At 37.8% G+C, this 16,283-nt stretch overlaps 1 protein-coding gene across 9 annotated transcripts in view; it reads right to left on the bottom strand.

The window, feature by feature from the left end:
- The window catches only part of ARHGEF9 (Cdc42 guanine nucleotide exchange factor 9), a 297,917-nt gene that overhangs the window by 139,751 nt on the left and 141,883 nt on the right, over window positions 1–16,283 (bottom strand). For 5 of the 9 annotated variants that reach the window (XM_060183301.1, XM_060183306.1, XM_060183303.1 and 2 more), the window contains exon 3: window positions 4,226–4,297. The exons of the other annotated variants lie outside the window; for them this stretch is intronic. In XM_060183301.1, the coding sequence (XP_060039284.1) occupies window positions 4,226–4,297 (72 nt within the window). The remainder of the gene's footprint in view (window positions 1–4,225; window positions 4,298–16,283) is intronic. 9 annotated transcript variants of the gene reach the window in all.

The raw sequence follows: 16,283 nt of genomic DNA, 5'->3' as shown, positions 1-16,283 counted from the left end.
CCCACAGAATTCCTTAACTATATTCCTGGTGATGCAATTTCTAACAAAGCCATAGAACTTAGATATAGTCAAGGGCCCATGAGATAGAGCATGGACACATGCATCCATAAATTAGGGGAAAATATACACCTTACAGCAAGTGCACAATAGTTTGTAGTGTCTCAATACGTGCAGCAAGTAAGTAGAAAGACCTAAAAAAGACACCATAAAGTACTTAATCAAATAGTTTCTACATAGACCTAGATACCCTCCTGGCCTACTTCCTATTTCACTTTCTTCAATCACTCCAAATCCAACCATGTCAGATAAAGTAAGGTCGACAAAAGCTGGATAAGGCCAAGAAACGGACATATGTTAATGATGGCTCTTTTGGTTACTACCAGGCCACCCCATCATCAGGGGCCCTACTCAGGAAATTCTGGATTCCCACACAGGCATGATGGGCCTAGACCTCCAACAGATTCCACTCTGTACTGCCACCAGTCATCTCCATCAGGAACAACATAGTCAAATCCTTGGTGGACCCCTATAGGACCTTGCCCTTAATTTGAATCAACAATGATAATGAATGCCACACTCTCTGAAAGGACATTTGATCAACATTATCCACCACTCAAGGAAGATGGGTCAGACAATGGGTACAGACTAGAATGTTTTTAGCAATGACCACAGAATGTGATCTCAGACCTATGGGGATGCATAGGCTCCTATGCTGAATATGGGCCCCATATCAAATTGATGGTGTTTACAGTTAACAATATTTATATACTTTTCCCCATATTTTGGAGCTATTCTTTTCCCTGCTACAGCTCTCTAGTCCTTTATCCAACTATGACACCATCTTCCCAGACAATACCTTTAGTCCACCTACATGTTAGCTACCAAGCTCAGGCACAAATTGGTAAAGTCATGGACCTCTTGGAATATACCTAAATAGATCTACTAGCTTTTTCCAAAATGGAGACCCCAAATCTCATCTGCTATATTCTTGCTTTTATGTTCCTGATTATTGAACAATTTTTTCTGCTTTATATCTTAATGCTTTTTCAGCCACCAAGTTGCAGATGCTACCATGACGCCAACCTGACTTCACTAGGCAGATGACTTCACCAGTATTTCCTGTAATCCCACCTCTCCAGAGCCCTGCCCCACTAGGGAAAGATAGAAACAGGATGGGAGTATGGATCTAACTGCCAATGTCCATGTTCAGTAGAGAAGCAATTACAGAAGGCAGCCCTTGTACCTTCTGTACCCCATAATGATATTGGGTCCCAGTGGGATAAAAAATAAACTTCCAATGGAGGGGAAGGAATATGGATTTGAGTCTTCAAAGATGTTTTTAAAGCTTAAATAAAAGAGAGTTCTTTCAATGTTTTCCTCTAACATTTGATGGCTTCTGGTCTAACATCCAAATATTTGACAAAATGCAAATAACCCCGTTGAAGAAAGTGGGGGGGGCAGTTCAGATGAGCAGAATCATTTCCAAAGAGATCCAAAGGACCAACAGACAATTGAAAAAATTCCCAAGTCACTGATGATCAGGGAAATATTAATAAAAACAATAAATAAAATCGGATTAGAAATAAAAGTGAAATCATCACTTATGTCATGATAATTATATATAGAAAATCCTAAGGATTTTACACAAAATCATATTAATAATCTAATAATAGTAGTAATAGTCTAATAATCAACTTCAGTGATGCTGTAAGATAAAAGATCGATATATAAAAATCCACTGTTTTTCCTTTTGAATGTTCCTGTTTAGGTAATTCTTAGTTCATTTTACAAATAACTTTATTGGGGAGTTATTGCATTATAATATATTGGACTGTCAGGAAAGTGTATTGGAATGTCAGGAATAGTGTATTTTTCTATGTTTCTCTATGCAAAAATGTGCCATGACTTTTCCTAAAAGCCAATAGTTGTTGACACGAGTAAAATTTCTCATCTCCTTGTGACAGGTGTATGCAAAACACTCTCATCCCAAACTTGGGTTCTTCTCCACCATAATTCACCAGGACTAATTGTATTTCTATACACTAATGATGAAGCCTCTGTAAAACAAATATTTAAAACACCCATTTAACTAGTATCAGAAATTAAAAAGAAGAAAAAATATTGGTAATGTGTGTACTCATTTGGGTGCACAACTCCCTAATAACTTCAGTTTATTTTCTAGAAGAAAATAGCAACAAAATTATAAATTGCACGTAAAAATTCAAAGGACACATAATAGTAAAAAAAAAACCATGGAAAATAGCAGAGAACTGGAATTTATTTATGCCAAGACTAAATACAGCAGTTGGGGAACTGGCTCAACTGGGGGAGCACTGAACTTGCACTCCTGATATTCTTGATTTGATCTGTAGTGCCAAATGTGCTGAAGTGCTGCTCTAGCTTCTCTATTTCTGTCTCTGTTTGCTATCTTGTGTGAATTTATTATTCATATATAATAAATCTTAAAGAAAAGTTACAGGGCTGTACAGTGGCAAACCCCATTGAGCCCACACATTATTATGCATAAAGAGCCCCTTTCAGGCCTTCAGTCTCCATCAGCAGAGAGGAACCTTCACAAGTGATATAGCAGTGCTACAAGTTTCTTTCTTTCTCTCCCCCTCTCTATCTTCCCTTTCCCTCCTAATTTATTTATCTTATAAAAAAAGAATAATCTAATGAATAACTGTATGCCACCAAGATAGAAAACCTGAATGAAATGAAAGAGTTCCTGGAGACATATAACCTTCCATAATTAAACCAACAGTAAGGAGAAAACATTAAGAGCCCAGTCACAGCCAAAGAAACTGAAACAGTTATCAAGAACCTTCGCAACAGTAAAAGTCCAGGGTCAGATGGCTTTACAAATGAATTCTACAAAACATTCAAGGAAGAATTGATGTCTCAATTTTTAAAGCTCTTCCAAAATATTAAAGACACAGGGATATTTCCTTCTGCCTAATATGAGAAAAGCATCACCCTGATAACAAAAGCAGACAGACCACACATACACACACACACATACACACACACACACACACACACACACACACACACACACACACACACACACACAACTACATAATAACATCTCTGAAGAACATGGATTATAATGAAATAAAATGCCCCCCAATTGCACAATAGACAGGTATGTCTGCTGTTCCTGAATTTCAGCAAACCTATGGGACTAGAAATGTAACCAATCAGGTTAAATCATTTCTTTTAGGAGAATGTAGCCAACAAAAATGTATGTTTCATTTTGTATTCACTTACATCTTGGCAGCCTGGATTGGGTGTGGAATATAGTCAATCCACCTTATCCTTTGTCTTATGTACCTTGATGACTCACGTGACCAATCTCTTTGCACATTACCCTTGAACACACCTGATTGACACACCTTGTAACCAATCAAATGTACCACCTCATAACTAACCACTGCATGCGGCTCCCATTTTTAAGCGGCTTTCCAAATCAGGCAGTTGGTCTGCCATGGGCAGAAGTCTCCTAGATTCCATCAGTGTAACAAAGTATCTCCCTGCCCTCCACATGATCAAGGCCTCAGACTCGTCCTTTAGATCTCACCTTGGAGTTGTAACACTCGGAACTTTAACACTTGGAGCTGTTCTACAGATATTTTCCATAACACTAATATATTAAACAAATTTCTAGCCAACCAGATGTAGCAGTGTATTATAAATATTGTACATCCTGACTAAGTGAGATTTATCCCAGGGATGTATAGCTGATTTATATACATAAATAAATGAGATCTACCACATTAATAAAAGAAAAATGAAAAATCACATGATTATCTCAATAGATGCAGAGAATGCTTTTGATAAAATCCAATATCCCTTCACAATAAAAACACCACAAAAGTGAAAATAGGTAGAAAATTCCTTAATCTAGTGGTGTCCATATAGAACAAGCACACAGCCAACAAAACAGATCAGGTACTAGACAGGCCGGCACAATATCATCATTACAATTCAACAGTGTTGAAATTTCTTGCTAAAGCAATTAGGCAAAGGAAAGGAATTAAAGGGATACAGACTGGAAAAGTAGAAGTTAAACTGTTAATATCTGCAAATGACATGATAATAGTATACACAGATGATAAGATACATAGATGACCACCATCAGTGGTCACTTCCATCAGTAAAGTCATCTTGTGCACTTCTCCAGAGCATTGCCTTTAAAATAAAGTACTAAAGGTAGAGGACTTACCCACTCTCTGAAGGGAGTGTGGCTCAGCCTACCCTGCCTCTTGAGGAAGACAAGTCCTGAAATGAGTGCAACCTAGAATATTATCTGTTGTGGCAATGGATGGTGAGCTCAACTGGCAGAGCATGGAGGTTTATATAGGCTCCCATGCCTAGCACGAATGTATAAGGGTACTGAGTCAGATCTATGGGGTAAACATTCTTGATATTTATATATATTTACATATAAATATATATGTATATATTTACTTCCTCAAATTTGGGAAGTACACTCTACCCTAATCCAGTTTCTATTCCTTTTGTTATTTTTTATTGGGGAATTAATGTTTTACATCCAACAGTAAATACAATAATTTGTACATGCATAACATTCCCCAGTTTCCCATATAACAATAAACCCCCACTAGGTCCTCTATCATCCTTCATGGACCTGTATTCTCCCCACCCACCCAACCCAGAGTTTTTTACTTTGGTGCGATATGCCAGTTCCATTTCAGGTTCTACTTGTGTTTCCTTTTCTAATCTTGTTTTTCAACTTCTGCCTGAGAGCAAGATCATCCCATATTCATCCTTCTGCTTCTGACTTATTTCACTTAACATGAATTTTTCAAGGTCCATCCAAGATCGGCTGAAAACAGTGAAGTTACCATTTTATACAGCTGAGTAGTATTCCATTGTGTATATATACCACAACTTGCTCACTCATCTGTTGTTGGACACCTGGATTGTTTCCAGGTCTTGGCTATTACAAATTGTGCTGCCAAGAACATATGTGAAGACAGATCTTTTTGGATGGATGTGTTGGGTTCCTTAGGAGAGGAATTGCAGGATCATAGGGTAGGTCCATTTCTAGCCTTCTGAGAGTTCTCCAGACTGTTCTCCACAGATGCTGGACCAATTGACATTCCCATCAGCAGTGCAGGAGGGTTCCTTTGACACCACACCCTCTCCAGCATTTGCTGCTGTTACCTTTTCTGATGTATGACATTCTCACAGGAGTGAAGTGGTATCTCATTGTTGTCTTTATTTGCATTTCTCTGACAATCAGAGATTTGGAGCATTTTTCATGTGTTTCTCGACCTTTTGGATCTCTTCTGTGGTGAATATTCTGTCTAAGTCCTCCCCCCATTTTTGGATGGTGTTATTTCTTGTCTAGTTGTTGAGTTTGGCAAGCTCTTTATATATGTTGGTTATTAAACTCTTATCTAATGTATGGCATGTAAATATCTTCTCCCATGCTGTGAGGGGTCTCTTGGTTTGGATGGTGATTTCATTTGCTGTACAGAAGCTTTTTAATTTGATGTAGTCCCATAGGTTTATACTTGCCATAGTCTTCTTTGTAATTGGATTCGTTTCATTGAAAATGTCTTTAAAATTTATGCGAAAAAGAGTTCTGCCAATATTTTCCTCTAAGTATCTGATAGTTTCTGGTCTAACATCAACGTCATTGATCCACTTGGAATTTACTTTTGTGTTTGGTGAAATACAGTGATTCAGTTTCATTCTTCTGTATGTTTCAACCCATTGTTTCCAACACCATTTGTTGAAGAGACTCTGCTTTCCCCATTTAATACTCTGGGCACCTATGTCAAAGATTAGATGTCCATAGGTGTGGGGCCTCACTTCTGGGCTCTAAATTCTATTCCACTGGTCAGTGTGTCTATTCATGTTCCAGTACCAAGCAGTTTTGAGGACAATGGCCCTATAATAGAGTTTGAAATCTGGAGTGTGATGCCTCCGGTTCTGTTCTTTTTTCTCAAGATTGTTTGGGCAATTCTAGGTCTTTTCTGGTTCCAGATAAACATTTGTAGCATTTTTTCTATTCTCCCAAAAAATTTGCTTGAGATCTTGATGGGGATAGCATTAAATTTGTAGATGGCTCTGGGTAATATATTAATTTTGATGATGTTAATTCTTCCAACCCATGAGCATGGAATATCTTTCAACTTCTTTGTGTCTTTTTCAATTTCTTTGAGTAGTGACTCATAATTTTCAGTATACAAGTCTTTCACTTCTTTGGTTAGGTTTACTCCTAGATATTTTATTGTTTTTGTTGATATAGTAAAAGGAATTGATTTCTGGATTTCAATTTCTTCTAACTTAGTGTTTGCATAGAGGAATGCCACTGACTTTTGAATGTTAATTTTATAGTCTGATACCTGACTGTATTGCCTGATGATTTCCAAAAGCTTCTTGCTGGATTCCTTAGGTTTTTCCATGTATACTAATATGTCATCTGCAAATAAGGAGAGTTTGGCTTCTTCTCTTCTAATCTGTATCCCTTTAATTCCTTGCTCCTGCCTGATTGCTATGGCAAGAGCTTCCAACACTATGTTGACTAGTAATGGTGATAGTGGGCAGCCCTGTCTAGTACCTGATGTGAGTGGAAATGCTTCCAGTTTTTCACCATTGAGTACGATGTTGGCTCTAGGTTTGCTATATATAGACTCCACTATCTTCAGGAATTTTCCATCTATTCCCATTTTTGTAGTGTTTTGATCATAAAGGGATGTTGTATTTTGTCAAAGGCTTTCTTTGCATCTATTGATATGACCATGTGGTTTTTGGTCTTGCTTTTGTTGATGTGGTGGATCACATTGATTGATTTACATATATTAAACCAACCTTGCATGCCTGGGACAAACCCTACTTGGTCATGATGAACAATCTTTTTGATATACTGCTGTATCCGGTTGCCTAGAATTTTGTTCAATATTTTCACATCTATGTTCATCAGAGATATTGGTCTGTAGTTTTCTTTTTTGGTTGTGTCCCTGTCTGCTTTTGGTATTAGAGTGATGTTGACTTCATAGAAGCTGGCAGGGAGTATTCCAGTGTCTTCAATCTTCTGGAAGACTTTTAAAAGTAGAGGTATTAGTTCTTCTTTGAAGGTTATGTAGAATTCATTTGTAAAACCATCTGGTCCAGGACCTTAATTTTTGGGAGGTTTTTGATAACTGTTTCAGTTTCATTACCTGTGATGGGACTGCTCATGTTATCTACTTCCTCTTTACTTAGTTTTGGAAGTTCGTAGGTATCTAGGAAATCGTCCATTTCTTCCAGGTTCTTTAGCTTGGTGGTGTATGCTTCTTCATAGAAGCCTCTCAAGATATGTTGAATTTCTGCAGTGTCTGTTGTGATAACTCCTTTTTCATTTATTTGGGTCTTCTTCCTTTTTTTGTTTTGTGAGTCTGGCTAAAGGTTTGTTGATTTTGTTCACTCTTTCAAAGAACAAACATTCACTTTCATTGATCTTTTGTGTGGTTTCTTATTCTCAATGCTATTTATTTCCGCCCTAACTTTAGTGATTTCCATCCTTCTGGTTTCTTTAGGGTTCCTTTTTTCTTCTTCTTCTAGGTCTTTAAGATGTGCAATCAGGCTGTTTATTTGTGCTTTTTCTTATTTGTTAATGTGTGCTTGTATAGCTATGAACTTTCCTATTAGAACTTCCCTATTAGTATTCATTGAAGTCTCGAAACATTTTTAATTCTTCCTTGATTTCCTCTTTGACCCAGAAGTTGTTAAGAAGTGTGCTGTTGAGCTTCCACATTTTGGAACTATTACTAGTCTTTTGTTGATTGTTAAGTGTTTAATTCCACTGTGGTCTGAGAAGATGCTTGGATGATTTCAATGCTGTTGAATTTTCTGACGCTGTCTTTGTGGCCTAACATATGGTCTATTCTTGAGAATGACCCATGAGGATTTGAGTAAAATGTGTATTCCAGTTTCTTGGGATGAATGACTCTGAAAATGTCTAATAGTTCTAGTTTATCTATCTCTTCATTTAATTCCCTTATGTCTTTATTGATTTTCTTCCTGGATGATCTGTCAAGTTGAGAGAGTGGGGTGTTAAAGTCCCCTACTATGATTGTGTTGCTGTTAATATATTGCTGTAGCTCTTTCAGTAGAAGTTTGATGTACTGAGATGGCTTCTCATTGGGTGCACAGTTGTTAATAATTGTTAAGTCCTCTTCATTGACTGATCCTCTGAACATTAAGTAGTGTCCATTCCTATCTTTTAAAATCTTATCTATTTTAAAGTCTATCATGTCAGATATGATGATAGCTGTTCCTGCCCTTTTTTGTGGCTTGTATGATAGTTTTCCAACCTTTCACTTTAAGTCTGTGTTTGTCTTGTTGAGTTAGGTGGCTTTCCTATAGAAAGCATATTGTTGGGCTGTATTTTCTGATCCATCTTCCTACTCTGTGTCTTTTAATAGGTGAATTCAGGCCATTGACATTTATTGATATCAAAGATTGAAGATATTTTAATGCCATTCTTGTAGAGTTTTAGAGTGTTCTGATATATGTTCTATTTATGGTGGTCTGATTGTTTATATGAGACATTTCAGAACTTTCAGGGCAGGCTTGGTGATAGTTGCTTCCTTCAACTGTTGCTTGTCTGAGAAGGTTTTGATACCTCCATCTAGTCTGAATGACAGTCTAGCAGGATATAGTATTCTTGGTTGAAAGCCTTTCTCATTGAGCACTCGATATACATCTTGCCATTCTCTTCTGGCCTGTAGTGTTTGTATGGACAAGTCTTCTGCTAACCTTATGGGTTTTCCTTTGTAGGTGACTCTTTGTTTTTCTCTTGCATCCTTCAGTATCATTTCTTTATCCTTATTCCTTTCCATTCTAAGTATGATATGTCTTGGTGTCTTTAGGTCTGGGTTAATTCTGTTTGGGACCCTCTGGGCTTCTTGAATCTTTATGTCTTTGATGTTGTCTAGACTAGAGAAGTTTTCAGCTATTATGGCCTGGAGAATGATTTCTTCCTCTCCTTCTCTTTCTTCCACTGGTATGCAGATAATGCATATATTGTTTCTTTTGAAGTCATCCCATCGGACTCTGTTGTTGTTTTCAGCATCTCTTAATATCTTTTTGAGATCTCTTACTTCTTTTTTAGTTGTCTCTAATTAGTCCTCGATCTTGCTAATTCTGTCTTCAGCTTCATTGATTCTATTCTCTCTGGCCTCTACTGTTTTCTGGAGTCCATCTATTTTGTTGCCCTGTTCTGATACTGTTTTAGCTTGTTCAGCTAGTTGCATTCTTAGCTCAGCGATTTCAGCTTTCAGCTCTCTAATAACCATGAGATAATTAGTACTTTCTTCCATAGTCTCATTTGTTGTTCTTGTGTTTCTGATTACAATTTTTTCAAATACTTTACTCACTCCTGTTATTATTTCCTTAGCTAATGTTTGGATGTTGAACTTGTTATATTGTGCTTCACCCTCTGGGGGACTTTTAGCTGGACTCTTGTCCTGGTTCGTTTCTCCAATATTTCTTCTTGTTGTTTTAAGCATTGTATATATTATGTATGAGTTCCCTCTCTCAGTACTTTTCAAATTACTGATCATTCTTGCCTGGATTGACTTGTGTCTAAGTAAGTTAATTAAAGGGTTCACAGTGGTGGAAGTTAACAGTTGTTTCAATAGTATTTTAATCCCTGAGTTGGAGCTCAGTGGTTTAAAAGCCTCTTTTTTTTGTTCCCTGTAGGCTATGGGAGCCTGAGGGCTTTTAAACTATCAATAGGCTTCTTAGCTTAATCACTGACTCTTGACCAAGAGACAAAGCAGGGTGTGGCAGAGACAATCCAGTGATTTTGCAAAGAGCCTTTCACAGCCCCTCAGCTATGCCACCGAGGTATAGGTCTTCTCCTGAGTTTCCTGGTTAGATCTCTGTCCCCTGGTGTCCCTCCCTGTAGCGGCTCCAGATTCTGAGGGCAGTAGCAATGGAGACTCAGAGTTGCACTTTGTGAGTGTCTGGGGAGTCCTCTCTCCCTTCAGCTGTCTTCTTGTTGGTGGAGCAGACTGGAGGTGGTGTCTCAACTGCTGTACTGTTAGCAGTCACTTAATCTCTCCCTACGCTCCTCTCTTTCACCAGCCACACGTGTTTGTACTCACCGGTGATTTAGTTGGTGCCTGTGGTCATTCTAGTCCTGTCTTGTTTCGGTCCCAGGTGGTCTCCTTTGGTATTCCTACTTGATCCAGGAGAGGAGAGGAAAGGAGAGGAGAGGAGAGGAAAGAGATATGCTGCTGCTCGTAGCTCTGCCTCCAGAAGTACCCCCAGCTTTCTATTCCTATTCTCAACTCTAACACCATATTCCCAGTGTTTTTAGACAACCTGCTTGTTAGATATCAGGCTCAGGAAAAACTTATTAAAGTCATGGGACCCTTGTAATATACCTAAACAAGACTTCCGAGATTCTTTCCACCTTAAGATTTCTATTATCATAAACTCTATTGCTAATTTTTGGCTCCTGATTTTAAACCTGTTTCCCTTGTTTATATCTTACTGCTTTTCAGCCACCAACTTGCAGATGCTGCTATGATTCTATCCTGAACTCCCAAGGCAGACAGTCTTACCAGTGTGCCCCAGAACTTCACCTATCCAGAGAACTACACCACTATGGAAAGATAGAAACAGTCTGGGGATATAGGTCAACCTGCCAATGTCCATATCCAGTGATGAAACAATTATAAAAGACAGAAATCCCACTTTTTGTACCCCCAAAAAAATTTGGTCCATACTACCAGAGGGGGAGAAATGTTAACAGGAGATGACCAGAGGGCTCTAAACTTTAATTCCAACAGAACCCAGAGAAAGAAAAGGGGAAAAGGATGGACATTTGTAAGTAGGTGTTGGTGTGACTTAGGATGAGTAAGACTACAGAACAAAAATGGGTAAGTATACATAAATGTAGATAGTAATATAAATAATAGTCAACCTACATCTGTGACCTTGGGAGAATTACAATAATTTCCAGTGGATGGAATGGGGATGCAGAAACCTGGTGGTAGGAATGGTAATGAATTATAACCCTTTTATTCTATAACTGTGTAAATCAATATCAAATCACAAATAAAGGGTTTTTTATTTCTTTACTGGGGGGTTAATGTTTTATAGTCAACAGTAAAATATAATAATTTATACATTTGTAACATTTTTCATTTTTCCACATAACAATTCAACCCCACTAGGTCCTCTTCTGCCATCATGTTCCAGGACCTGAGGCCCCCATACCCACCCCAGTGTGCTTTAATTTGGTGCAATATACCAACTCCAGTCGAAGTTCTGTTTTGTGTTTTCCTGTCCCTGTTTTTCAACTTCTGTCTATGAGTGAGATCAGCCAATATTCTTTCTTCTCTTTCTCATGTATCTCACTTAACATGATTTGTTCAAGCTCCATCCAAGATGAGGGAAGAAAGTGAATAACCATTTATAATAGCTGTGTACTATTTCCATTGTGTGAATATTCCACAGCTTACTCAGCGACTCATCTCTTGTTTGATATCTGGGTTGCTTCCAGGTTTTGGCAATTACAAATTGTGCTGCTATAACCATAGGTGTATAAAAATATTTTTGGATTGTTGTGTTTGGTTCATTGGGATATAGCCCCAGGAGAGGAATTACAGGGTCATTGAGTAGTTCCACTTCTAGCCTTCTGAGAGTTATCAAGACTGCTTTCCACAGGGCCTGAACTAATTTACATCAGCAGTGCAGGAGGTCCCTTTGTCTCCATAATCTCTCCAGCATTTGTTGCTGCTACTTTCTGTTGTCTTTATTTGCATTTCTCTGAGAATCAATGACTTGGAGCATTTTATTCATGTTTTCTGGCAATTTGGATCTCTGGTGAATATTCTGTTCATATCTTCTCCCCATTTTTGGATGGGGTCATTTGTTTTGTCATTGTTGCTGCTGAATTTGGTGAGCTATTTATATATTTTGGTCATTTCCCTCCTGTCTTATGTATGGCATATAAAGATCTTTTCCATTTTGTAAGGGCTCTCTTCATTTGGGTGATGTTTTCTTTTGATGTGCAGAAACTTTTTAATTTGCTGTAGTCCCACTGCTTTATTTTTGTTTTAGTTTTTTTATAGTTGGATTTTTATCATTGAAGATGTCTTTAAAATTTATATGAAAAAGAGTTCTGCCAATATTTCCCTCTAAGTATCTTATAGTTTCAGGTCTAACATCCAAATCCTTGATTCATATGGAATTTGTTTTTGTATTCAGTGAAATATAGTGGTTCAATTTCATTATTCTGCATGTTTCAACACAATTTTTCTTTTTTAAAAATATTTATTTATTCCCTTTTTGTTGCCCTTGTTGTTTTATTTTTGTTGTTATTGTTGTTGTTATTGTTGTTGTTGTTATTGATGTCATCGTTGTTGGATAGGACAGAGAGAAATAGAGAGAGGAGTGGAATACAGAGATGGGGAGAGAAAGACAGACAACTGCAGACCTGCTTCATCCTTGTGAAGTGACTCCCCTGCAGATGGGGAGCAGGGGCTCTAACCAGGATCCTTATGCTGGTCCTTGCACTTTGCACCACATGCACTTAATCCATTGCACTACTGCCCCACTCCCACAACCCAATTTTTCTTACACCACTTGTTGAAGAGAATCTCCTTTCCCCTATTTAATAGTCTGGACACCTTTGTCAAAGATTACAAGTCCATAGATGTAGTAATTTATTTCTGGGGTCTCAATTCTATTCCACTGGTCAATATGTCTATGTTCCAAGCAATTTTGATTACAATTGTCCAATAATATACTTTGAAATCTGGGAGTGTGGTGCCTCCAGTTCTGTTCTTTCTTTTCAAAATTGTTTTGGCAATTCTAGGACTTTTTTATTGCAGACAAACATTTGTGACTTTTGTTCTATTCTCCTAAAAAAAAAACAAAACCTGATGGGACCTTGATGGGGATTGCATCAAATTTGTACATGCCTCTGGGCAAAATATTGATTTTAATGATGTCAATTCTTCCAACCCATGAACATAGAATATATTTCCACTTCTTTGTGTCTTTTTCTATTTACTTGAATAATGACTAATAATTTTCAGTATATAGGTCATTCACTTTTTATTAGGTTTATTCCTAGATATTTTATTATCTTTGTTGCACTAATAAAGTTTTATAAAAGAAACATATAGACCTGTATCCCTGATGGGCTGTAATACCTAGAGGACCCCAGAAACTCTACAAAAATATCTACTGGAAATCAGCAATAAATTCAGTAAAGTATTCGAATACAGTACTTTACTGAATCTGTATTCATACATCTGTGGCATTCTTTTACACAGTGGGTGAGAGAAAGGGAACTGAAGGATGCAATCCTATTTATAATTGAACCTTAAAAGAGAAAATACCTAGGAAAAAAATCTAACAAATGAGGTGAAGAACCTTAATAAAAAACATAAGACAATGTGAAAAGTAATAGTGGGGGGAGTCGGGCTGCAGCGCAGCGGGTTAAGTGCAGGTGGCGCAAAGCACAAAGACCGGCATAAGGATCCCGGTTTGAACCCCGGCTCCCCACCTGCAGGGGAGTTGCTTCACAGGCGGTGAAGCAGGTCTGCAGGTGTCTATCTTTCTCTCCTCCTCTCTGTCTTCCCCTCCTCTCTCCATTTCTCTCTGTCCTATCCAACAACGACAACAACAATAAGAACTACAACAATAAAACAACAAGGGCAACAAAAGGGAATAAATAAATAAAATAAATATTAAAAAAAAAGTAATAGTGGATGACACAATGAAATGGAATAACATTCACAATTCATGCATTGGAGAAATGATATTATCAAAATGGTGGCCCTGCCAAAAAAATCTATATATAGATTAAATACAATGCCTATTAAAATCCTAATGGCATATTTCAAAAAAAAATTGGACAACTTAACCAAAAACTTGTGTGAAACTATAAAAGACACACATACACACACACACAGATAGTGAAATCACTCCTGAGAAAAAGTAAGAAAAATGGTGGCATCACATTTCCTGACTTCAGTTTATATTATAAAGCAATAGTACTTAAAACAGTGTGGTACTGGAACAAAAATGGATTGGAACAGAATAGTGATCCTAGAACTAAACCCACACACATATAAGCATATTATATTTCACAAAGGAACCAAATTCCTCAATGGGGAAAAGAAAGTCTCTTTAACAAATGGTGCCAGGTGAATGGAACAACAAAACCACATGTAAAAAATTGAAACTAGACATCACTTAATGCCATGGACCTAAATTAGCTCAAAATGGATCAAAGATCTGCATTCAGACATGAAACTATAAAATATATAGAAGATCATATTTGTGAGACATTTCAGGAACTTAATATTAAACATGTATTTGGAGACTCCACCCCTGGGGCATGGGAAACAAAAGCAAGACTGCAATGAGACTATCTCAGATTTAAATAACGGCCCAATAAAAATGGGCAGAGAACATGTATAAATAGTTATCTATAGAAGAGATAGACATGGTCCACAGATATAGGTGGAAATGCTCTAATTAATTGATTGAAAGAGAAATGCAAATTAAAACCACATTGCGATTCCACCTCACACCTGTGAAAATGGGTTCATCAACACACACAGAGAGAGAAAAATTGTTGGAGAAGATGTTGAGAGAGAGAAAGTCTACTACATTGCTAGTGGCTGTGCAAACTAGTGCAACTACAATGGAGAACAGTTTGGAGAATCCTCAAGATAATAATAATGGAAATGCCCCATTTCACTCCTAGGCTTTTACACAAAAGACAAAGCAATGATTTGAAGGAATATATGCAACACCCACATTTTATAGTTGCATGATTCACAATAGCCAAATTATTGGTTGGAAGGAACTGACGTGCCCTTCAACAGATGACTGGATTAAGAATGCTATGGGACATATACTCAGCAATAAAAAGATGATATTGTGTTCATCCTTAAAATGGAAGGAATTGGAGAATATTGTATTTAGTGAGGTAAGGAGACAAAGACAACTACACAATGGTTTAACTCATATAAGAACTGAATTTCAATAGAGAATTAAAAGCAGGAATGGGGGGGGAGTCAGTTCATATTTAAGACTGTTATAGAACTCAAAAAACATGATCTACTTAGAATACCACAAAAAGGGTCAGAAACTAGTCTATTTGGTAGGCCATTGTTTATATGCAGCCTGGGTTCAAACTCTGGCACCAGAAAAGAAAGTATAATATAAGTTTATATTAACAACTGTATGCTACTGTTGGTATGTTTCTCTGGTGGCCGACATTCCCCATCGAGACAGACATGCAGTGTTTCATCCCTTGGCATTTTCTTCTGTGGTCAGCTACTTTGGACTGACACCTCCATCGGACTTACTGGTACACGCTGCTATGTTTCTCAAAGACTAATTTCAACCAATTGCCTTGAGACTTTATAGACCATCTTTCCTCTCCTGCAGGCTCTGCTCCCAGAGTCAGAAAACTCCCCCTCCTTATTAGGTTATGCCCACAGAGGTAGGAAACGCTCTTTGAGGCAAGAGATGCCCCCAGAGGCATGAAGCGCTCCCAGAGGCAAGAAATGGCCTTTCGCCTGCTAGGCCTTGCCCTTTGAGGTAAGAAATGTTCCCCTTGGCATCACACTGGTTATTGCTGCTCGCCTATTTTGTTTTCCATGTCTTATGCCAGTTCTTTTGAAAACGCCTGTAAGATATAGGTTTCTGTTCACCCCACAATCCTGATACTATGGCCATTAGTTAAAAAGAAAGGGGGAATTGTTGGTATGCTTCTAATTCTGCTTTTAAAAACCCCTTCTGTTTCATTTGGTTTAATCCCCCTGCATTCTATTTACATAACACTGTATTCTATTTACATAACCTCTGTTAACAAGCACCACCCTCCCTCCAGGGCATTGGTGGTTCAGTGGTAGAATTCTTGCCTGCTCCGCCCCCTCTCCTTGTCATACCCTGATTTTCACCAGTCACTTTTCTCTCCACCCTCTCTGCGTCACATCCTGTTCCCACCCTACTGGGCTAGTATATTTATAAGGACAAGATTGTTTGTAGTTTTTAGTTTAGCTTAGCTTGGTATAGATTGTACTGCGTCCTGCATGAATAAAGAGATACTGCGTACAACCCAGCCATGAGTCCCGGGTCATCTGTTACCCGCCTGTGAAGCCAGCCCGGGGAAAACAACATGCTACCATGCACAAAAACATGGAAAGGATGAATAAGTGCTTAAAAGCATACAATCATCCAAGACTATACCAGAAAGAATTAGAAAACATGAATATACCAATAAA

The sequence above is a fragment of the Erinaceus europaeus genome, chromosome X, assembly GCF_950295315.1.
Source record: "Erinaceus europaeus chromosome X, mEriEur2.1, whole genome shotgun sequence".
Taxonomy (NCBI): Eukaryota; Metazoa; Chordata; class Mammalia; order Eulipotyphla; family Erinaceidae; genus Erinaceus; species Erinaceus europaeus.
This window is presented reverse-complemented; position numbering and strand designations above follow the sequence as displayed.